This window comes from Rana temporaria, chromosome 9 (genome assembly GCF_905171775.1).
Source record: "Rana temporaria chromosome 9, aRanTem1.1, whole genome shotgun sequence".
Classification (NCBI taxonomy): domain Eukaryota; kingdom Metazoa; phylum Chordata; class Amphibia; order Anura; family Ranidae; genus Rana; species Rana temporaria.
Window position 1 is genome coordinate 134,615,490 of NC_053497.1, and position 25,359 is coordinate 134,640,848.

Genomic DNA, 25,359 nt, shown 5'->3' on the forward strand with positions numbered 1-25,359 from the left:
GCTGCGAGCGTTGGGAGTAGACGAGAAAGGTTTTTCTTCTCACTCTTTCCGCATTGGGGCAGCAACGGAAGCATCCAGATGTGGTTTTAGTGTGGAGGCAGTTAAGCGTATTGGCAGGTGGGAGTCAAGGAGGTTTCAGAGTTATGTGCGTCCCCACCTGCTCGATCGGTAAGTATTTCAGAGCAGTTGGTTACATGAGTGTGCATGGGTGAGGGGCAATGTGCGGGTATCCATGTTGGGGTGCTCAGTGTGTTACCCGGTTTGTGTTATCTTTCTTTCAGGTGGTTCCCCGGCATTGGTGTGGATCCTGGGGCACTCATATGTAGTATGGGGAGCGAGGCGGGCGGATGTTAGGCCGGATGGTCGGCAGCTGGGCTTCCCGAGGGAGGAAGCCTGCGTTCGCTGACTGGGAGTCCCGGGGATGCTGTGGGGAAAAGTTGTCCCAGAGGTACATCGTTATGCACGTCTGGACCGGGCACCTGATGTGTTGTTACTGCACGTTGGGGGCAACGATTTGGGAGTCAGGTCCATGTTAGAGATCACTCGGGATATCAAATTTGATATCCTGAGATTGCGCATGTCCTTCCCGGACACAGTCATTATCTGGTCCGACATTATCGCTCGGACATCATGGAGATTGGCTAGGCCAGTGAGCAGGTTAAACAGGGCCCGACGGAAGATAAACCGGGATGTGGGCAGGTTTGTGGTGCGTAATGGGGGCTGGTAGTCCGCCATATGGAGATGGAAGAAGAAACCTGGAGGTACCTGCGGGGCGATGGAGTGCACCTGACGGATGTGGGCATTGATATGTGGTTCTTGGGTTTGCAGGATGGCATACAAAGGGCTGTTAGGGTGTGGAGGGGCACCCAAAGATAAGGTTTTACCATTGGGTGCTGTGGCGTGGTTTTGGTCTCTGCGGGTGAAGGAAGAGCCGGTTTAAAGATGTGTTTTAGACCTGTCGGTGACAGTGGATATGATGGGCCCAGCTAACGGAGGTTAACTGGGGGGAATGAATATGGAGCACTGCGGTCGGGAGGGTCTTTGAGCCAGCATCGGCTTGAGGCCAGTCAGAAGGGCACGAGAGACCGCAGTGCTATAGAGAAGTTATTTATATGTATATAGAGGTATATATATGTTTATATATATACAGAGTGGTTATATTTAGAGGCCTTTTGCCTGCGGAGACCAACAGCAGTTTAGTTAGTGTGACAGGTTGTTTATTTTAAGAAAATGTTAAATAATTATTTACCTTTAATAAAAGCAGGCTGCTACGGCCTAATTTTTACCCAACAAGAATGGTGTGGTCTCCAATTAATGGGAAGAAGGTTGGGTGGTTTAAAGGTAATTTTGTTTGGTTTAATTTGGGACATCTGTTATACTATAGTCATGCTCAGTGGATTAAATATGCATAGCCATATCATAAATAAAGTGTAATAAAGTGATTTGTGAACAGCTGTTGCACAAATCACTTTATTAATGATATCTATGGCTATGCATATTTATAATTTATTTATTCCATATTAAGCACTATATTTGATGCCTGGCGCACACACACAATCGCACATGATGATGACTTAAAACTTTTAAGTCATCATGTACGATTGCGCCCCTCCAAAAACTTTCAGCACCAGCCGCCAGTGGTCCCCAGTGTCCCTCTCTGTCCCCGCCATGTCCCTGGTTATCTGAAATATGGGTTTCAAATGTTTTGACAGGGGCGCAGTTTCAGTGCTTGCCATAGGCGCCATTTTCACTAGATACGCCTCTGAATAGGAAAACCAGAACCTTTGCTAACTGAAAGAGTGGGTTTGATAAATGTAACAGTTTCAGTTAAACTGCCAGAACACACTAACAATTACCTAATACATACCTATTTGAACAATTAACTAATTGTCCAATTTTGGTGAGTCTGTGCCTATCTGCTTCAGGGTTTGATGTTTTGTGCATTTACAGATGATATTCTGCATACCTTTTGTTGTAACAAGTGGTTATTTGCTTTACTGTTGCCTTTCTATCATCTCAAACTAGTTTGCCCATTCTCCTCGGACCTCTGACATCAACAAGGCCTTTTCCTCCATACAACTCCCACTCACTGGATATTTTCTCTTTTTCTGACCATTCTCTGTAAACCCTAGAGATGGTTTTGCATGAAAATTCCTCTAGATCAGCAGTTTTTGAAATACTCAAACCAGCCCGTCTGACACCAACAACCATGCCATGATCAAAGTCACTTAAATCCCCTTTCTTATCTATTCTGACACTCTGTTTGAACTTCAGCAAGTCGTCTTGACCACGTCTATATCAGTCATTTCCACAGACACTACAAAACCTCACAGTAATTTGCTTTCTACATTTATTCCTAGGTTTCTCAGCACTATCTACTGGTAAAATATGGTATTTTTTCCTCAAGTACCTCAATCAGAAAAAATACTGCATTATTGCCACTAGATGGCGATGACCATCCTAGAAAACAAATATATTAAGCAAATTACGGTAAAGATTGTGGCAATTGACACATTCACACGCCACTTTTTTTTATACAAGACCCCATTATTTTAATAGGCTCTCAATCATATATGCTGGCTATGAAGGCACCCTTATAAAACACTAGAACATAGGTGTCAAACACAAGGCCGTGGGCCAAATCCGTCCCTCCAGGCCATTTCATGTGGCCCTCACACCTCTCCTGCAGGTGCAGGAGAGCTCCAGCCCTCTTCTGGTCCTACTCTAGACCCTTACTTTCTGCTTTTAAGCAATGCATCCAGCTTCCTCCCAGTAGCAGCATAAGGAAAGGGGGGTGAACTGTGATGTAAGGGAGAGTGAGGGACTCAACCTCTGATGGTAGGGTGGCTCTTGCCATCTAATATATGGGGAGGGGATGCGCTGGACATCTAATCTTACAGATACAACCGGCCCTTTTGAGGGCAATCATAAAGCTGATGCGGCCCACAATGAGATTGAGTTTGACACCCCTGCACTAGAATATTTGACTTTAAACTACACCTATCTGTCCCCTTCAACCATCAATCATCACTCACAATAAACCAGCACTCATCAACACCCAGCTATGCACAAAAAGAAACAAACCCAAAGTACCTCCCCAAAAATTCAGCCCACCCAAACTTTATCTAGGGCCGACATGTTCTAAAGAAGTCCTCATCTGATTTTACCTTTAGATAGTTCCTGCGTGGCTCCTAAAAATAAAAGAATTGAAACATGCATTTAGTTGCTCGGAAATTATGTGATTTATTTTATTCATAATTATGGACCATCTACAGTCTTTATCTTTTTGAAAAGTATGCGCACAGACCAAAGACGCATCTAGACTTGCTGAGGTCCTCTTTAATTTAGGATCATATGAATTAATATCGAGCAAACATGTCCTGTTGAAACCAACAAACACATTTCACTTTGCAAGATAAATGCACTATACTGTATCTGCAGAGTCTCCAGCCAGAAAAGCGCATTGTATGCATTTCATTACTTCATGGTTCTCATTCCTTGCTTGTATATCTCTCATGATTGTGCTCACCACGGTATAGTCAGTCCTTCCCAGTTCAGAAACATTCCATTATGGTTTTCCGTCAGGGTGTCAAATACTTTCATCATTCCATCCACACTCTCGTGCACCTTCAGTAAAGCCGTTGCACCACCCATGTCGGTTTGGACCCATCCAGGAGCAAAAGTCACAACAATTATCCCATCAGATTTGTAGGTCTCAGCCTGACATCGCGTTAACATATTCAGTGCTGCCTTGCTGCACCGGTATTCTATTAAAGGATGCTTAGTAAATGCAAGTGAGTCTGTTCCTATAGACCCTAAACCACTGGATATGTGGATCACAGCAGCCTTGCTGCAGCTCATTATTTCATTAGGATTTTCTTGTGCGGCTTTCTTCAGCAAGGGAGCAAATATCTGAGTAACCAGCAATGGTCCTACCGTATTCGTTTTATAGAGTCTCATCATGTCCTCTGATGTAGTTTCATCCATTGGATGAAAGATGGCAATACCAGCATTATTGATCAGCAAGTTTAGACCACGTCCTTTCAGGGTCTCCTTTACCACACTGTAGGCATCTTCAATGCTGGCTTTGTCTGTTACATCCATCCCAACAATAATGAGGTTTGAGTATTTGGAGGTCAAGGACTTGAGTTCCTGAGCAGTTTCTGGATTCCGACATGCTGCAAAGACATGTTCTGGTGGATTCTGTTTGTTGAGAAAAGTCTTTACCAGTTGCAGACCAATTCCTCTGTTAGAACCAGTGACCAGGACACTGTGGATAATGAGGTTTGTCATTTTGGTTTCCTGACAGTCCTGTGTCTTTGTTATAAAAGCTGCTGAAGAACTGTACTGTACAGTCTATCTAAAGTAATCTCTACTCTTAGAGTTCATTTATGTGTCTTCTGCTTATCTGCACCGTTGTTAATGTTTAGCAGTTTAACAGTCAAAGCCAACTGCTGCAATAGTACTTAAAGCGGAGCTCCACCTGAATTCCAACATAATCTTAATATTACTGCTGATATTAAACATGCTACCAACGGATATTTTTGTTGATAAAATATGTACAGTACCTATATATTCCTCCTCCTTCCGGTCTGCACAACTGCAGGTTTTTCTCGGGCATTGCATCACTTCCCGTACCACGCAGTGTGCTCTGGAAGCTTGTCTCATAGCTCCCTTGTGTTCAGTTTCTGAGCTGTGATGTGAAACATCGCGCGATTTTAGGACCAGCACAGACGCTGACGCCGCGGCTCCCTGTTGCGAGTGGGCATGCACGAGATCGAGCGGTGGATGCTGGGACAGCAGCATCACTGCAACAAGGAAGTGCCTGCTTGTGGGCTTCTAATGCCCACAGCTAAAATGGCAACGGCACGAACAGGGGAATAAAAGTATGAATTGCAGGCAGAATGCCAGAGGAGCGGTCGTAGGACACCAAAAACATGAGTTCATATAAGCAGCGCTATTAACTATTTAAGTAGCCCTTAAAAAAAAAAAATGTTTTTTGCGTGGGAGATCCGCTTTAAAGAGGTTGTAAATCTCCATTGGTAAGTTGTATCTATAGGTAAGCCTATGATAAGGTTTACCTATAGGTACCGTAAAAATCTCCTAAACGTATGCCATTTAGGAGCTATTTGCTGTACACTGCGGCGATGATGTTATCAGCGAATGCGCTGTGAAGAAATGGCCCTCCGAGCCGTTTATTCACTAGCGAGTGCCATGACTGGCGGGAGTGATATCACGAGACTCCAGCCAGTCACAGAGCTGGAGTCCGTGGCCCAGGAAGGAAGAGGGGCGAACATGGATGCGGCCTGCAGCGGGGACAGCGTGGGCTTCATTTGCAGGTAAGTGCTAAAAAAGTGCACAAAACCTATTTGTGCAAACAGCGCTTGCCAATAATAAGTGACAAATATAAACTAGGTGCAAACGAATACTAAACAATAAATTAAGTGAAGCAAGGAAACTGACTGTTTGCACAAAGAGAGCTTTAATCATGTGTGTAATTTTTTTCGCAATGTGAAAAATTTAATTTTTTTTAATGGCATTAAAAACGATCATGTGTGGGCTCCAGAGCATTTTTCGCGATGCTAAAAATGGCCATTAAAGATTTAGAACATGCTCTAAATTTTTGCGTCGTTTTTCAAGTTGTCGCCGGAAGCGGAGCAACGGGGGGTGCCTTGTCTCGACTGGCTGTGGAGGATTGTGTTGGATCAGGGGGTTGGATCAGGGGGTTGGTGAGTGAGATGGCGTGGGCTGCATGTAACAAGGTATGGCAGGAATGGGTGGCGTTGGGTCACATGACGGGGGTGGAGACAGCAGGGCCAGAGGTAAGGTTGTTGGTGTTGTATTTTATCTCCAGGAATATGGAAGACGGGGTGTCAGTTTTGGCGTTGGGTAAAAAGATGGCAGGGTTGGCATTTTGGTTTAAATTGCATGGTTGCCCCGACTTTGCGAAAAGATTTCTGGGTGCGTCAGGCACTCAAGGGTTATAGGCAGTCTAGGCCGTGTAAGGACACTAGGCGACCATTGTCGTTTGATGTCCTGCAAGGAATTCTGGCTCAGTTATAGAAGGTTTGGGGCTCGGTATATGAGGTTTCCTTGTTTCAAGCTGCGTTTTCGTTGGCGTTTTTTGGGGCTTTTCGGATCAGTGAACTAGTTAGTCCTTCTAAAAATGTCCACGGAGGAATTTGTAATAAGGAGGTGCATGTGGTTGTGTAAATCCAAGACGCATTAGGTAGGGGTAAGTAGGAGTGTACAGAGCGAAAATGTTTAAGGGCGGTGGGGTTGGTGCATAAGGAGTTTTCGTTGCATTCATTCCGGATAGGGGTGGCTACAGAGGCGGCTCGATGTGGGTTGGACGTGGAATCAGTGAAGCACATTGGTAGGTGGGAGTCGAGTAGATTTTGCCTTTACATTCATCCTTAGTTGTTAGTGGGGGTATAATGGAAAGGGGGCTGGCGAATATTAATAGGAGGGGTTAGGATAGGTTGGTTGGGTCTGCTGTGGTTACGGTGGCATGCTTGTTCTTTTTCTTTCAGGTGCAGCGCCGGCTTTGATGTGGATATTGGGCCATTCGTATGTGTTCTGGGGGGCTAAAAGGACGGATGTTAGGCCGGAAGGTCGGCAATTAGGGTTTCCAAGGTAAGAAGCCTGTGTTCGCTGGCTCGGAGTGCCGGGAATGTTGTGGAGTAGAATGGTCCCTGAGGTGCATCGATTAGCACGTCTTGGCCTGACGTTATAGTTTTGCACGTAGGTGACAATGATTTGGGAGCTAGATCTATGTTAGATGTGACAAAGGATATCAAGTTTGATATACTGCGTCTTTGCATGGCATTCTCGGAAAATGGTGATCGTGTGGTCTCACATTTTCAGGTAATTACGTCCATACCTAGGTATTTCTATACATTTATACTTTATTTACACACCATACCACCCTCATCCTCCTACACCTACATCATGGGGCACATCCCTACATCCCTCTCACATTTTACACTTATTTTACATCATTATATTTTATTTCACCCATCCTATTTTTCCCACAATTTTCTCTTCCATATTGACCACACTCAGACACCACACACCACTGGATTGCCCTATATCGGCAATCATATACCCTAACTGTCCACCTTCATCACTCACTCCTATCCACCTACTTTAACTATTACCATACCTATAATTATTTATTAATATCCCCCTATTTATATACTTATTCATTTGGACCTCCAAGGACGCTCTGACCCTCATCAATTATGTCGGCAATTAGTTTTTGCCTAGCCCACTCATTATCCCATCACCATATACATATTTATGTATTTATAGGCTTAGCGGTCACTTCAACAGCTACCTCCTACCTCTATACAAATTTTAATTATGGGCATTATGGGTGTTTTTTCGTAGGTGTCTGCTCCTCCGTCGCCCCTCAGGGGCAATCTTAATGTGGCTCCTTGTAAGCTCTCCGGGATGGGTCCTCTGCTACTGGGTGGATGGGGGCAGTCTGCGCCCTTCCAGATTATCCAACGGCGTCATATACAATTGATTCCTTGATCTAGTGAAACCCTGTCCCCCTGAAGAGACCTTGGTCGAAACGCGTCGGGGCTCAACATTGTACACTACATGAAACCGTGATATGTATCATTATCCATGTTTACTGTATCAAGGAATGTGACTTTTTCAACAAGGAATGGGACTCTTTTAACTTGTACAATTGTTCATATGTAACCTTTTAACTCATTGTTGCTATCCGAGATCCTTGGTAATAAATACTATTTATACCTACTTCTACTGTTTTATCTGCTGCCTATAGGCCCAAACCGGGGAACCCTTCTCTTCCATGCAATTTCAGGGCTAGCGGCTTTTTAATCTCTATTATTATGTGTCTTTTCCCTTTTTTTTTTTGCGACACTTTCTCCCTGGTGTGGAGAAAGCCTCTTGAGGGGGCGAGCAGTAGGGTCAGGACGCTATCTACTTTATAGATAGAGAAAGGAGCTGTGTGTTAGTGGGCATCCTGACACTCCTGCTTGCCCCCTCCCCCCTCAAGAGGCTTTCTCCACACCAGGGAGAAAGCCTTGCATTACTGTGTGGAGTTACAGACAGAAGAACAGGAAGTGAGGATTTCTCAGAACAAATAAGGACATTTAAAAGCAAAATGGAAGGATGAGGTAAGTGAAGGAGGACTGCACTAAGGTAAAGGAAGCTATTTAGGGGGGGGGGGGGAATTACCTTTACAACCCCTTTAATGATGTGGGTATGGACATGTTGGCATTGGGGTTACAGAATGGCATCCAGAGGGCTCTCAGGGTGTGGAGGGGCACCCAATTGTAAAGTTTTTTTTTCAATTGGGTGCTGTGGCAGGTGTCTGGTCTTTGCAGGGGAAGGATGATACCTCGGGAAGAAGAGTTCAGGAACTGTCGTTGGTATGAGTCCTGATGGTGGGCTTACAGTTAACAGAGGTTTAGCTGGAAGCATTGGTAATGGGTGCACTGCGGTCATGGTTGTCTCTGAGCCAGCATGTCGGCTTGAAGCCTTCTAACAGATTTGATAGGTACTGCAGTGCAATAGTTTACACAAAGGGTAATCGAGGTTCCTGCAAAGATTGACACTAGTAGTTGACTGATGTTTTTTTATAACAGACTAGCTGAATACCCGGCGTTGCCCGGTCTTCCTATCTTAACCTTTTGGGGAGGAAAATCATAGTAATATAAATATACCCATCTTTTATATAAGGGTGTAGGTAAGGGTTAATTTAACTGTCATATATTTTTATTTGGCATATAAGTAATATGTGTACCAGGTATTATTGAAATATCTCCAGGCGTACAGAAGTTATGTGGGAACATATATTTCCCATTGATTTGCATGGGACTTTAAACAAAAACCCCGACCCTCACAAATGGGGGTAGTTAAGGGATAAATTAACTATCCTATAGTTTAAGTGGACATATAAGTAACATGTGACCAAGTGTTATCGAAATATCTACAGCCGTTTGGAAGTTATGAAGTAACATGTATTTCCCATAGAGTTGAATGGGACTTTAAAGGAAAACCCCGACCATGGCAAATGGGGGTGGGTAAGGGTTAAACCACCTATCCTATGTTTGTTGCTGACATATAAGTAACATGTGTGCCATGTTTCATGTTAATATCTTTAGCCGTTTGGACGTGATGCTGGAACATACATACATACATACACACACACACACACACATAGGGCCAGATTCTCATACATTAACGTTGCTCCTGGGCAGCGTAATGTATGTGCTGTACGCTACACCGCCGCAGGTTTACAGGTTTACATCCTGATTCTCAGAACACTTACCTGTAAACTTGCGGCGGTGTATCGTTAATTCGCTCGGCGCAAGCCCGCCCAATTCAAATGGAGCGGGCACCATTTAAATTAGGCGCGCTCCCGCGCCAAGCGTACTGCGCATGCTCCGTCGGGTAAATTACCCGACGTGCATTGCGTTAAATGACGTCGCCCCGACGTCATTTGCTTAGACGTTTAGGTAAATGGCGTCCAGCGCCATTCACGGACGTCTTACGCAAACAACGTATTTTTTTAAAACTTCGACGCGGGAACGACGGCCATAGTTAACATTGGTTGCCCCTGCTAATAGCAGGGGCAACCTTACGCGTCGCGTACGCTACGGAAACAACGTAAATTCTCAGCGTCGGACGCGCGTAGGTTCGGGAATCTCGCGTACTTACCTCATTTGCATAGACGACGGGGAAAACGACGATGCGACACCTAGCGGCGGGAAAAAATTACTTTTAAGATCTGACAGCGTAACAGCCTTACGCATGTCAGATCTAATGGTTATCTATGCGCAACTGATTCTAAGAATCAGTCGCATAGATACCCGGGGCCAGATGAGGAGTTACGACGGCGCTAATGGTGTTGCGCCGTCGTAACGCCTTTGAGAATCTGGCCCGTTGAGTTTTATATATATAGATGTTTATGTTCAATTGTTAATTTAAATAGTAGTGTTCAAATTCTTTATTTTCCATTTTGCACTGGTATTATACAACAACAACACATATATATACATTCATAATTCTCTTCTGTCTATACAAACAATATTATCCTACAACCTTGCCATGATTCCTTCTCCCATTAGCTCCTTTACACTATTCTTCACATAGCGTATTTTATATTCGTCCTTCTCTTTGTTTGTCTCATACTACTAATATGATTATGTTATACACCACCACTGCAATATCTTTTCCTTAACTGGGGTGCTACCCCCGTAACCTCCACATCCACTCTCAGATAGACAACCCTGATAGGACACAAAAAAAAAAAAAAAAAAATCATAAATATATAAAAAAAAAAAAAAAAAGGAAAAGAAGGAGAACAATATAGAAAAAAAAATATATTAACATTTTTGGACATCGGGCTCCCCGCTTCCCCCCCAGTCCCTCATATCTTCAACTACCGGCTTTGCTCCCTATATTTAATATATGGCTCCCAGACCTCCCGGTATTTCTCTTCTTGTTCTCTCAGTATCATAGTTAAGCTTTCCATTTGCTGAATTTCTGCTATTCTCCCCAACCATTGTGTTTTGGTTGGAACGGTCGTACTTTTCCATAGGGCCGGGATACATGCCTTTGCTGCCGTGATCAAGTGCCTTACAAGAGAGTTTTTATATTTTTCATTAGATAGAGGGATATCATGAAGTAATAAAGCTGCTGGATTATCTCCCACATCTGAATCTGTAATTTCTAAAACCGTTTCTGACACCATCGTCCAAAATTCTTTCAGCATAGGACATTCCCAAAAAATATGAAATATGGTGCCCTCCGCATTCTGGCAGCGCCAACATTGGTTGGTCACTTGCGGATACATCCTGTTTAGTATTGCCGGCGTTCTATACCACCTGGTCAGGATTTTATACCCTCCTTCCTGATACTTAGTTGCCATCGATGCTTTGTGTGCAAATAACAGTATCTTTTTTTTTTGAGTCTCCGTGAAGGTGATACCCAAATCCCTTTCCCACGCCTGCAGAAAACCCAGGTCTTGCGGTGCTTCTAAATCTATCAATAAGGCATACAATGCTGAGAGTGCGTGTCTAAGTGGCTCTCTTTTTAAACAAATCTGTTCAAACCCAGAAAGTTTACGTATTCCTGCGATACGTTGCCTAAATGATTGTAAAAAGGCATTGAGCTGTATTCTCCTAAACGGGTCAAGATCTTCCGAAAATGTTCTATCTATCTCTTCCCTATTCATTACCAGGTTTTCTCTGGAAAAGTGGGTCAACCTACTAATTCCCTGCCGCTTTAACTCTCCAAAACTCTGGTCTATCAACCCCGGCTCAAAACTTGGGTTTCCTAAGATTGGGATCATAGGACTTGGATGTGTCGAAATCTTGGTGTTTTTAAATATTTTTCTCACTATCTGAATTGTTGCCCCAATCGTTGGGTGTCTCCTCACCTCCTGTGGTATCTCTGCTTCTGTGAGCCACACTATTCCTTCTAAGGGTATAGTAGTTATCGATTGTTCCAGCTGTATCCATGGTTTTGCCTCTTTTACTGTGCACCAGTCCACTACCCGTGCTAAGGGCGATGCTTCATAATAGCTCACCGGGTCCGGAAGCCCCACTCCTCCTCGTTCTTTAGGTAGAGTCAGAATGGCTCTGCGTACCCTCGGGGGTTTTCCTGCCCAGATAAATCTTACGAATCTTGCCCTCAACTCTTTTAAAAAGCCAGCTGATAACTTCACGGGTAGGGTCTGGAACAGATACAATATTCTCGGCATTATGTTCATTTTAATAATATTTATTTTACCAAACCAGGTAAAGATTTCTTTCTCCCATCTCTGAAAGTCCAATTTAATTTGCCTAATCAATGGTGCATAATTCAGTTCAAATACACGATTAAGCCTGTTTGGTATTTTGGTCCCTAAATAGCTTATATGTGAGTCTGTCCATTTGAAACTAAAGTTGTCTGCCAGCTGTTGCTTTAACATTACATTCATTTCCACTCCCATTGCTTCGGACTTACTGTAATTTATTTTGAAATTAGATATCTCACCGTACCTCCGCAATTCCACCAATAATGGCGGTAGGGATATCGCTGGTGAAGTAATAAAAAACAGTAAGTCGTCGGCATACGTTGCCACCTTATGTTCACTCACTTTTGTTCGTAATCCCCTAATATCTGTATTTGCCCTTATTGTTCTTAAAAAGGGTTCTACTGTGAGGATGAATATGATGGGTGAGAGTGGGCATCCCTGACGTGTTCCATTGCCTATCGGGAACGATTCCGACATGACATCATTTACCTTCACTCTCGCACTTGGACATGAATATAAACTTGTAATCCAATTCAACATCCCCTTTTTTATTCCTATCTTTTGTAACACTACTCTCAGGAATGTCCACTCTACCCGATCAAATGCTTTCTCCGCATCTGCGGAAACAATCACTAATGGTTTCTGCTGGGAGTGAGATAGTTGTATGGCACTCAGGACCCTTTGTGTGTTTTCCCTTCCCTCTCTACCGGGTGTAAATCCTACCTGGTCTGGGTGTATGAGGCCTGGGATAAATCCCAGTAGCCTATTTGCCAGTATTTTCGTTAAGATCTTGAGATCAACATTTAACAGCGCAATTGGATGGTAACTAGCACATTGGGTTGGATCTTTCCTCTCATCTCCTGTCCATCTCTTATAGAATTAAATGTGGCAAGGAACTTCGGTGCCAACCTCTCAGAGAAAGTTTTATAGTATAATAACGTATAACCATCGGGCCCTGGTGATCTTCCTGGTTTTAACACTTTCAGCGCTTCTAAGAATTCTTCTATTTTAATTGGCCCGTCAATATTTTCTGCCTCCTCTTCTAATAGCCCTGGCATCCCTGATGATGCTATATAGTCGTTTACCTGTTGTTCTCTGCTTAGGGCAGATTGTTGGCCTTTTATATTGTATAGCTTCAAATAATAATCTCTAAAGGTCTTTGCAATTTCCTGTGATGATTTTACTAGGGTATCATCCTGCTTTTTTATTTGCTCGATATGATTCCTCGCCCTTGTCTCTCTTAAGGCATTTGCCAACATTCTACTTGGTTTATTTCCAAATTCGTAGTATGCACGCTTGCATCGAGTTAATTTTGCCCTTGCTCTCTCCGTTAGTAATATATTTAATTCTTCCCGTAAATTTGTAAGTTTTTCCTCGTTCCGTGTCGTTTGGAGTTTCTTATGCGACCGCTCCACCACTTTGATCTCCTCGGTCAGCGCATCTAGCTTTGCCCCATAAATCTGTTTCCTCCGTGCTCCAAGTGAAATAAGAATTCCTCTTATATAACACTTGTGTGCCTCCCATACACAGAGAGGACTCACTTCTTCCGATTTATTAGTTTCAAAATAAGATTCAATTTCCTGTGCTATTTGGTTTTCATATTCTGGATCCTTCAAGAGCATCTCATTTATTCTCCAATGCCATTCACGGGGACTTAATTCTCCCCATTCCAAGACGCAGCTAGTAGGTGCGTGATCTGATATCGTGAATGTGACGGTATCGGTATGATATCCCCGTCAACGTTCCCTTCTTCCCATAACGAAAATCACCCCAATATTCCACGAGGAGGGATATCCCTGGAATCGCCCAGAAAGCCACACATGAGACCAGCTTACTGCTTGAACAACACAGACTTTAATGTTATAACACACAGCTTATATGTCATTTCCAAAACTGTTACAATGACAAATCTCCGCCCCCCTCACACTGGGGCTTCCATACAGATGACTAGGTAGACACGACGGGGCCGATGCTGAAACACATTTTCTTTAGACAATGACATCAATGACGCTGAGCACTAGCTGTACTGAATACATCAACCAGACCGCTCGACCCCGCATATAGAGAGATAATTACCACAATGAAGCAATCAGAATAATTAACACAAGCCACTTAAACCCAGCTCTCCTTCACACAACACAATAGATCAATTAACCTTTAGAAATAGTGAGGGGACATTAGCACATCAATAACCTGGCTAGCAGGGAGCAGTAAACTGAGACATATAGGCAAATGTATCACAATGGCCCCCCTTTTGCTCCCTGCTCCGGCAAACCCGGTTGGACCTTCCCTGGTCCAGTAGGGTTGACGGGTTCAGAGCTATTAGTCAGAGGTTAACTCCGTTTGGCATGACTGACCTCCCTTGGCAACTGCTTCAGACTCAGGTATGTCACCGGGTCGTCAGATCACACGCCGGTCAGTCCCCAAGTCTTTGTGCGATCTGCAAAGTCACCAGAAGTCAGTGTGAAGACAGCGAATGGGTCTGTGCGCCGCCGTCTAGGTGTCCCGCTATGGGAGGGGGCAGGTTATGGCTCTGAAGTGACAATCCCAGGAGATTCATAAAAAGAAAAAGTTATATTTGTTGAAATGCTGTAGCACTGGTGCTCAGAGTCCGGGGGGGGGGAGGGGAATCAGAGCCCCATAAGGTCAGCCACCCCCTGCTCCCTCCGCAGCCGCCGGTTCTCCTCTTGGAGCTTCTCCAGCTCCATCTCCAGTTCATGCTGCTGTGACCTCAGGTGGTTGTTCTCCTCCTCCATGCGGCTTATGCACTCCTCCAGCTCTATGTACTCACGGATCAGCTCCTGCTTGCTCATGTCCTGCAGGCTCTCCACATGGTCCTTCATCATCAGGAACTGGGTGGTGGTGTAAGGGGCCACCGGTGGGCCCTTGGCGAACATCTCGGCACGCATCTGGGACGCCCGCTGCGACTCCCTCTCCTCCAGTCGCTTCTTCTCCTCCCAGGTCAGCTTGTTATACGGCTTCCAGGACCTCTTCTTCTTGAAGGGTGGCCGGCGGTGCCTCTTTCTGCCCAGCTCCCTCCAGGGCCCCTCCGGCTCAGGGCTGTCGCCCATGACCAGCTGACAATGGTGTTCCCTGTTGTCCGTAATAACAGATTGTACCATGAGGGCTTCGTAAGGGGTGCCCAATGGTTCTTCCTGACCCAGCTCCTTTGGATCCCCAGCCGAGTCTACACAATGGGCTGCTGCTGGTGGGCGGTACCCAGGTTGAGACCAATTTGACCTGGTGTTGTCATTCATGGGGCAATTCTGCTTGAAGTGACCCAGCTGTTTGCACCGGAAGCAGCGTTGTTCGTTGCCCTCCTGGCGATGATAGCGAGGGCTAGATGTCATCGGTCTGTTAGGAGGTTGGTATCTAGCGGTTGGTGGGTGTGAGGGCACCGTTTGTGGTGGAGGTTGTTCCTGTGGTGTGACCTGGTTCGTCTTGCGAGTATCTGCATATTCATCCGCCAACTTCGCGGCCTCTGGTAGAGTCATGGGCCTGCGATCTCTCACCCAATCTTTGACGTCCGTCTGGATGTGATTGTAAAATTGCTCCAGGAGCATTAGTTGCAAAATGTCCTCTGCGGTGGTGGCCTGGCTGCTGTTAGCCCAGTTAGAGGCCGACCGGGACAATTGGCATGCCCATTCCGCATAAGAGTCTTTCGTGGTTTTGCGTGAGTCCCTGAACTTCTGTCGGTGGGACTCTGGGGTTACTGCATAACGAGCCAGGAGCACTTCTTTAACCCTGGCGTAGCTATGGATATCCTGATCTGGCACGGTCCGGAAAGCATCAGAAGCTTTGCCTGACAGTTTGCCTGACAATATTGCAACCCAGTCTCCTCTAGCTATTCGGTGCAGGTTACATTGTCGCTCAAAATCCGCCAGGAAGTTATCAATCTCACAGTCCTTTTCATCAAAAGCTTTAAAAGCGCAAACGGAATCTTCCTTGCGTCTGCTGTGCTGTACTCACTGTTTGGAGAATGTGCGGCTGCTTGTTGGACTGCTGCCAGTTTTAACTGTAGTTCTGCGTCCCTTATTTGTTTATCCTTCTGTAGTTCTGCGTCCCTTATTTGTTTATCCTTCTGTAGCTCCGCGTCTCTTATTTCTTTAGCCTCCTTCGCTAACAGGTCCATCACTTTCAGTACCACATCTGGCGTTGGGTTCGGGCCGAACCACGCTAGCTTCTCTCTCATTAGCTTGTTGGCTGGCGATTCCTCCTCCTGAATCACTGGTGTCTCCATCTCTTGTACTGCTGGCGTTGCTGCAATCCCGTCCTCCTGGTCTAGCTCCATTGATTCTGCTATGATGACCCGCTTGGTTTTGTTGCTAGCAATCCTTCCACGAACTTCCAGTAGTTCTTCCAGTGTCTGCTTGGAATCCGGGTGTGAAGGGGAATAGAAGGGAAAAATCCCACTGCTACCAACCAATTGTGACGGTATCGGTATGATATCCCCGTCAACGTTCCCTTCTTCCCATAACGAAAATCACCCCAATATTCCACGAGGAGGGATATCCCTGGAATCGCCCAGAAAGCCACACATGAGACCAGCTTACTGCTTGAACAACACAGACTTTAATGTTATAACACACAGCTTATATGTCATTTCCAAAACTGTTACAATGACAAATCTCCGCCCCCCTCACACTGGGGCTTCCATACAGATGACTAGGTAGACACGACGGGGCCGATGCTGAAACACATTTTCTTTAGACAATGACATCAATGACGCTGAGCACTAGCTGTACTGAATACATCAACCAGACCGCTCGACCCCGCATATAGAGAGATAATTACCACAATGAAGCAATCAGAATAATTAACACAAGCCACTTAAACCCAGCTCTCCTTCACACAACACAATAGATCAATTAACTTTTAGAAATAGTGAGGGGACATTAGCACATCAATAACCTGGCTAGCAGGGAGCAGTAAACTGAGACATATAGGCAAATGTATCACAGTGAATGAACCTATAGTGGCCCCCACTACACACGACAAAGCGTTCTGTGACACAAAGACATAGTCAATTCTGGTATACGTCTTGTGTCTTGATGAAAAAAAGGTGTAATCTTTGTCGTGTGCAGGGAGGATCCTCCATGTGTCCATCAACTGCAAATCCTGCAGCAGTCCCTTCACTCTTCGTATCTTTCCATATGATAAATGAGATATTCCCTTAGAGACATCGAAAGCCGGATCCAATGCCAGATTCAGATCCCCACCCATTATCACTATCCCCTCCTTATTCTGATGGACTATATTCAAATATGTTTCCAATGCACTAACTTGATTTTCATTTGGCAAATATAAATTTACCAATGTGACCTTTTGGTCACAGATCAGTCCCATCACAATAAGGAGGCGGCCTGCCTCATCTTTAACTGTCTTACACTCCTTCCAAGGCACTTGTTTAGACACCAAAATCGATACCCTATTTGTCTTTGTAGACTGGGATGTGCTATGGTAGACCGTAGGGAATTTACGGTTTCCCAACTTCGGGATTTTACCATTTTTAAAATGCGTCTCCTGTAAAAATATTATTTGGGATTTCAATCTATTTAATTCCGCCAGAATCTTAGAGCGTTTCTCGGGGTTATTTAGCCCCTTTACATTATATGAAGTAAAATTTAATTTGGTCATCTTGCTATTCTACTACTAACTAATCCCAGCTTCTTGGGGGCTGAGTTAGTCACCAACGGTAGAGCCCAATGTCCAAAAAAAAAAAAAAAAAAGAAAATAAAAATCACCAACAACAACAGTAACTTGCGCTTTAATTCCGGGTCTGGAAGATGCTCTTCCCCCCCGTACTATAATTTCTAAATAGTCACAGGTCTTGTGCACCCGCAAATTGACCTGCAACCCACAGTTAAAAAAAAAAAAAACACAAAAATTTCAAACGTCTCTGACTTCCCCCCCACTTGGAGGAGAGACGTTAATAATGGGAGAAGTGAACAAGCACAGCCACGATCTGAGCCTTTTGTTTCCACCCCCGTGCACCCCTCATTTAATCCTGCATATCTGAAATATCACCTCTCTTCAAACTTCTAAATTATACATTACTCCTCTGATATTATACCCCTGCTTCACCCCTTTCCTGGGTTCCCCTTTTCCGCCCTTCCCCCCTCGCCACCTTATACATTTCATAATTGGTCTGTGAGCTGTCTACGACGCTAAGTGAGCGAGATACCAAACACATAGGGAAAGGGGGTAGAAAAGAAAGGAAAAAAAAAAAAAAAAATATCGCCCATAGGGCAAAAAAAAAAAAAGCCAAAAGGACAACAATAAAAAGGGCACCAGAAAAAATAAACAAAACCCCTTCTATATTTCTTCCACCTTCGTTCCGGGGGCCTACCGTCTTATCTCTCCCATCCCCCCTCCCTCACTCCAACAACCAAAAAAAAAAAAAAAGGGGGGTATTCCCCCCCCCTATGTGACATTACCCATCTATTATATTGGGTTGTAATCTACTAATTAGTGCCTTAGTAATTAAATTGATAAGTGTTGCCTATAAATCTTGATAAATAGATATATTTATCTCCTTCCAGTGCATTATATAGTGTCCATTAATCCCTATTCTATTTCATCAGAAGTGTCAAGCCCCTGCAAACTTCCCCCCATTCGTAGATCCATACTACCCAAGTGACACAAACAAATGACCGTGTCCTTCCTTAATTCCTATAATTCTTATGATTCCCCTTTACCACCCCTCCTCCCTCCCTCCCACCTCACTACCCCCCCTCCCCATCTTACATATTAGAGTCTCTTATACCACACAAAAAAAAACAAACAAAAAAAACATATATATATATACACACAAATAAAAAATAAAAAATAAATGGTGTTGGTAAGCCCCTTCTAGTGTCTTAGCCTGTCCCTCCCCCCTCCCTCCCCTTCCATGTTTATCGGGATGTCCAGCAGTTCCGTGTTGGCACCCCTCCTATTAACCCGTGTGCCTCCCTAGACTTTTACATAGGGAAGGCGAGCGGGGAGGAAAAAAAAAACAAAAAGAAAAGGAATGTCGATAAAGTTGATTTTGCCCAGAAAAAAAAAAAAAATAAGAAAAATTGAGAAAGAATATTCCAGGAAAAAAGTCTAGCGATAAAGAAAATTATATCTATTCATTTTCTGTCCCAGCTGCTATCCTCGGATGTTCCTACTTATTCGGACCTTAATAACTAGCGTATTCAGTCGTTGTTGAGAGATCTGTCCAGTTCGGCACCTCTATTGGTTCAGATTCCAAAAAATTAAAAAGATCTGGAAGTTGAGACGGATCTTTCATGATGAGGGTTCGCCCCCCCTTTTTTATGATTACAGCGAATGGGTATCCCCATTTATATGTAGCCCCTCTAGATAATATATGTTCCAGCAATGGTTTCAGCATACGTCGCCGGCTTTTAGTTTGCTTGCTAAGATCTGGATATAATTGTAACTCTCCTCCCAGATATTTCACTGCTCCCTCCTTCCATGCCGCCCTAAGAATGTCTTCTTTTACACGGAAAAAATGCACTCTACACAGAATGTCTCTAGGGTTGCTCTGCCCAGGGTAACGAGTAGCCGGTACCCTATGCACCCTGTCTAATTCAATCGGAGTGTCTGGGGGATTTTTTAATAATTGGTTAAAGATATCAGTAACTGTTTCTCTAAGCGCAGGCCCCTCCTTTTCTTCTGAAATTCCCTTAATCCGGATATTATTTCTCCTGGACTTATTTTCGAACTCTTCCGATTGCAACTGTAGGGCAAATATCTACTGTTGTTGTTTATTCAATTTTTTCTCTGCGCTTTCAAGCCGCTTTTCCATTAAATTTTGCGTTTGCTCCATAGTTGCCGTTTTCACCTCTACCGCTTCTACTTTCTTATTTACAGCTGTAATCTCCTCTCTCATAGGACCTGTTATACTGGTAATCAGCTGTTGAATGTCCTCCTTTGTGGAGAGAGCTTGAATAAGATATTTAAGCTGGCTAATATCTTGCTCTATCCCCTTCTCTTTTATTGGCAATTCGGATACATTGTAAGAGCAAACAGATATATCTTCCGAAACTCCTGCAGACATTTTAGGGTCCCTTTCTGCAACCCCCTTCACTGACTCAGTGCCAATTTGTTGTGCTTCCACCACCGGTATCATCATTGACTGCTGTATACTTGCCTCCGGGAATGGTTCCTGTGTCACAGCCATATTCATACCCGCCTCTGCCACCTGTTTTATATCTCTCCTTACCGTTAGGTATCTGGTAATATATGAGTGAGTCGGTGTATTTGGCACTCCTGTATTCTTCCCCCTTCTAGACATAAATATCTGAGGTTACAAGGATACTGTCCCTGCTCTTTATGCAATATATAGCTGCGTCCCCCTGCGGGTCTCCTTACCAGAGGGCTATATCTCTTTTTCAAGATTCGTGCGTGTTGGTATTCAGTCTTAATACCAGCACTAATTAAATAGATTTGCCGCCCTTATAGTCACCTAGATCTTCACTCATATAGAGTCAGTATGTTCTGCGGGCGACTTTACCAGGAAAATGCATCACTATTTTAAGACCCAGTGAGCCGTTATATACAGTCTTATTATAAGCCGTTTTGCAATCCATACACAGGTGTAGCACTCGTTTTTACAGCTGATTGTTTCAAGCGGTAACATTTTAAACAGCTTCAGACTTCAAACTACACTTCACTGACCTTGCAGTCTCCCATCTGTCGGCAGATCTGTTCCAGCACCTCCAGTCCCGCTTGTCCTGCAGCTCCAAACGCCCGTTTGTATTCTGAGCTATCCCGAGCTACCAGCCAGCTGCACGTGTCGCTCTGTGCTGTACAGCCGCTCCCGACTAACAACGCTGACACTTGTCCCGCTTACACCGCGCTTGCACCGTGCGTCTCCAGCAGTCTCCGCTCCAGATCTCAGGTGGGGAAAAATTATCTCTACTCTGCTGTACCTCCGGCTCGCGAGGTTACAGCAGATTGATGCCGCGCTGTGTAAAGGAGTTCACCGCTTCATAGTCAGTCTCCTACGGGGGTGCACGGTACAAACGCTGGGCTCAGAACTCCTCGGCTCTCACAACGCCATGCTCACGCCACTCCCCCCTCAAACGGAAGTCCAAATAGTAGTGTTAAGGAGTTGTAAAGGAAAATTATTTGTTTGCTGAAATTACTGTTTACAGGGTATAGAGACATAATAGTTAACTGATTCCTTTTAAAAGCGATTAAAAATAGATAAAAATCAATCATATAATGTACCTGTCATTTTTAGTTTCGTTTTTGCATGTTGTTTCCTGCCTCTGCTGTACAGAGCATATAGAGCCAATACAGGCAGTGATGGTTTGGAAAATAAAACTGATTGGTGCTGTGGGGTTTTAGACACACAGGGGTAGATTCAGATAGATTAGCGGATTTTTAGATCCGCGTAATCTATCTGATTTACGAATTGCCGGCGCAAGTTTGAGAGGCTAGTGCTGTATTCAGAAAGCACTTACCTCAAAACTTGCGGCGGCGTATCGTAAATCCCCTGGCGGTGTGACGGTATTGGTATGATATCCCCGTCAACGTTCCCTTCTTCCCATAACGAAAATCACCCCAATATTCCACGAGGAGGGATATCCCTGGAATCGCCCAGAAAGCCACACATGGGACAAGCTTACTGCTAGAACAAGACACTTTAATGACACAAAAACTCAGCTTATATGTGGTTACAGCCTGTTAGGAACCCCCCCTCACACAGTGGGGTTTCCCATACAGATTATAGGAGACAAGTCGGAGCCGACCATGCAGACACGTTTCTTTAGATCAACGTTTCTCAACCAGTGTGCCGCGGCACACTGGTGTGCCGTGAAGAGTCCCCAGGTGTGCCGCGGCAAAATGGTCCCAAATATTGTAACACTACTGCTGGGCATTTGTCTTTACAGCGGTACGGTCCGCTGTGTAAAACTCACTTCCCGGCACTCAGGAAGCTGTGCTGGCTGTGCGGGCCTCCCGACCGCGTCTTGCCAACCGAATACGTCATCGGTTGCTATGGGAGGGTCGGATGCACGCACTGCTTCTGTGACGTGAGAGCCGCAGGTACCGTCCTTAACTCTGCCTGGCGCGCTTTTCCCTGAGGGGGAAGAAGAAAGGGTAGAAGAGCCACTGTGACCGACACTGCTCCCCTGCCCGCAGACATGGCCACCCGCTCAGAGAGGGAGAAGGCCCTGAAGCTGAAAAAGCAGCACCAGGCCATCCTGTCTCGTATGCTGAGGGAGGAGGACAACAAGTATTGCGCTGACTGCGAGGCCAAGGGTAAGGTGGTGAGGGGGGGCTCTGCTATGAATAACCAGCTGTCACAGTCACTGACACCCCACATCCTCCATTCATGGCTACAGCACTCTGGATCTGATTGGTTGTTGTGCAGCTCTGACAGTTCTTCTTTCAGTGTATGTGTGCATGTGTACACATGTCTGTTAGTGTGTGTCTGACAAAAGTAGTTCTGATGGTACAGAATAGGGGGGGTCAGGATTAAAAGTAAAATACATACAGACAGATGCGCATGCACACAAACCGACGCACACAAACAGACACACGTGTGTGTTTGTACGTGTGTCTGTTTGTGTGCGTGCGCATCTGTCTGTATGTATGTTACTTTTAATCCTGACCCCCCTATTCCTGTACCATCAGAACTACTTTTGTAGGGCTTGTTCGAGATAGCAGCAAGGACTGCTGCTCCTCTGAAAAGCAATTTGTGTTCATATCGCTTTTCAGGGGCATTTGTCAGCCAGTAAAGAGGCATATCTTGCCTCCTCACCACCTGTTTTAAGCCCGTAAATGCAATGCACACAGTTGCGGGGTAGTTGCAGTACAGCCCCAATCACCCTGGGTATACCTCCAGCTGCAGCCACAGCATGTTTACACCCCCAGCTGTTGCCTCTGCAGCTAAAGGGGCAAAAGTTGGGGGTGGTAAAAACGGCTCAACCATGTGGTTTTACTGCCCCTCCAGCCTGACATGTGAACAAGCTCTTGGTTCTGTATGGATGCGTGCTGCGTGTAGGGCAGCCCATTCATTTCCCTACCCACAGTAATGCGGGGAAAGAAGTCCCCGACCCTTTTTTTTTTTTAATTGTGCCACAACAAAAGCAACCCATGTTTGCCAATGGATGGGGCACCATTAAGATTTAATGGCACCCCTAAAGAGCAGAGCATTTGTCTGTGTGTCAAGAACGAGCGCGATTTTGCACGTGTTCCGCAACACACAGCGACGTGAACCAAGTCTTGGACAGGGGTGCCTCAAGACTGAAAATATTTTTCAAGGGCGCCCCGACTGGAAAAAGGTTGAGAAACACTGCTTTAGATAAAGACATCAGTGGAGTTAATTAATACACTGAAGCAATCAGAATAATTAACATACTACTTCTCTAATCATTTAGCCTGATGATACAATACACATCTTTTAAGGGTAAACACAGATCTTCTTCACACAACACAATAGATCAATTAACGTTTAGAATAGTGAGGGGACATTAGCACGTCAATAACCTGTCAGAGGAATGAATCACACATGAAATTCCTTTCTACCTCTACCCATATGGCTAGCAGGGAGCAGTAAACTGAGACATATAGGCAAATGTATCACAATGGCCCCCTTTTTGCTCCCTGCTCCGGCAAACCCGGTTGGACCTTCCCTGGTCCAGTAGGGTTGACGGGTTCAGAGCTTTTAGTCCGAGGTTAACTCCGTTTGGCATTACTGACCTCCCTTGACAACTGCTTCAGACTCAGGTATGTCACCGGGTCGTCAGATCACACGCCGGTCAGTCCCCAAGTCTTTGTGCGATCTGCAAAGTCACCAGAAGTCAGTGTGAAGACAGCGAATGGGTCTGTGCGCCGCCGTCTAGGTGTCCCGCTATGGGAGGGGCAGGTTATGGCTCTGAAGTGACAATCACAGGAGATTCATAAAAAGAAAAAGTTATATTTGTTGAAATGCTGTAGCACTGGTGCTCAGAGTCCGGGGGGGGGGGGGAGAGGGGACTCAGAGCCCCATAAGGTCAGCCACCCCCTGCTCCCTCCGCAGCCGCCGGTTCTCCTCTTTGAGCTTCTCCAGCTCCATCTCCAGTTCATGGAGCCTGGGGGGGTCAGCCCGCTGTGACCTCAGGTGGTTGTTCTCCTCCTCCATGCGGCTTATGCACTCCTCCAGCTCTATGTACTCACGGATCAGATCCTGCTTGCTCATGTCCTGCAGGCTTTCCACGTGGTCCTTCATCATCAGGAACTGGGTGGTGGTGTAAGGGGCCACCGGTGGGCCCTTGGCGAACATCTCGGCCCGCATCTGGGGCGCCCGCTGCGATTCCATCTCCTCCAGTCGCTTCTTCTCCTCCCAGGTCCGCTGGTTATATGACTTCCAGGACCTCTTCTTCTTGGAGGGTAGCTGGCGGTGCCTCTTTCTGCCCAGCTCCCTCCAAGGCCCCTCCGGCTCATGGCTGTCGCCCATGACCAGCTGACAATGGTGTTCCCTGTTGTCCGTAATAACAGATTGTACCATGAGGGCTTCGTAAGGGGTGCCCAATGGTTCTTCCTGACCCAGCTCCTGGGGATCCCAAGCCGAGTCTACACAATGGGCTGCTGCTGGTGGGCGGTACCCAGGTTGAGACCAATTTGACCTGGTGTTGTCATTCATGGGGCAATTTTGCTTGAAGTGACCCAACTGTTTGCACCGGAAGCAGCGTTGTTCGTTGTCCTCCTGGCGTGGGTAGCGAGGGCTATATGTCATCGGTCTGTTAGGCGGTTGGTATCTAGCGGCTGGTGGGTGTGAGGGCGCCGTTGGTTGTGGGGGTTGTACCCGTGGTGTGACCTGGTTTGTCTTGCGAGTATCCGCATATTCATCCGCCAACTTCGCGGCCTCTGGTAGAGTCATGGGCCTGCGATCTCTCACCCAATCCTTGACGTCCGTCTGGATGTGATTGTAAAATTGCTCCAGGAGCATTAGTTGCAAAATGTCCTCTGCGGTGGTGGCCTGGCTGCTGTTAACCCAGTTAGAGGCCGACAGGGACAACTGGCATGCCCATTCCGCGTAAGAGTCTTTCGTGGTTTTGCGTGAGTCCCTGAACTTCTGTCGGTGGGACTCTGGGGTTACCGCATAACGAGCCAGGAGCACTTCTTTAACCCGGGCGTAGCTATGGATATCCTGATCTGGCACGGTCCGGAAAGCATCAGAAGCTTTGCCTGACAGTTTGCCTGACAATATTGCAACCCACTCTCCTCTAGCTATTCGGTGCAGGTTACATTGTCGCTCAAAATCCGCCAGGTAGTTATCAATTTCACAGTCCTTTTCATCAAAAGCTTTAAAAGCGCTAAACGGAATCTTCCTTGCGTCTGCTGTGCTGTACTCACTGTTCGGAGAAGGTGCGGCTGCTTGTTGGACTGCTGCCAGTTTTAACTGTAGTCCTGCGTCCCTTATTTGTTCATCCTTCTGTAGTTCTGCGTCTCTTATTTGTTTATCCTTCTGTAGTTCTGTGTCTCTTATTTCTTTAGCCTCCTTCGCTAACAGGTCCATCACTCTCAGCACCACATCTGCCGTTGGGTTCGGGCCGAACCACGCTAGCTTCTCTCTCATTAACTTGTTGGCTGGCGAT

At 45.5% G+C, this 25,359-nt stretch overlaps 1 protein-coding gene across 1 annotated transcript; it reads right to left on the reverse strand.

The window, feature by feature from the left end:
* Positions 1-3,218: 3,218 nt before the first annotated feature.
* On the reverse strand, positions 3,219-4,392 carry LOC120914101 (C-factor-like). The gene has a single exon (XM_040324583.1). It carries the CDS (start codon positions 4,291-4,293, stop codon positions 3,526-3,528), a length of 768 nt encoding a protein of 255 aa, XP_040180517.1. The 5' UTR covers positions 4,294-4,392; the 3' UTR covers positions 3,219-3,525.
* Positions 4,393-25,359: the final 20,967 nt, after the last annotated feature.

Excerpts from the sequence above, each read along its gene's own strand:
- LOC120914101 (XM_040324583.1), bottom strand. The coding sequence starts at position 4,293 with ATGACAAACCTCATTATCCACAGTGTCCTGGTCACTGGTTCTAACAGA.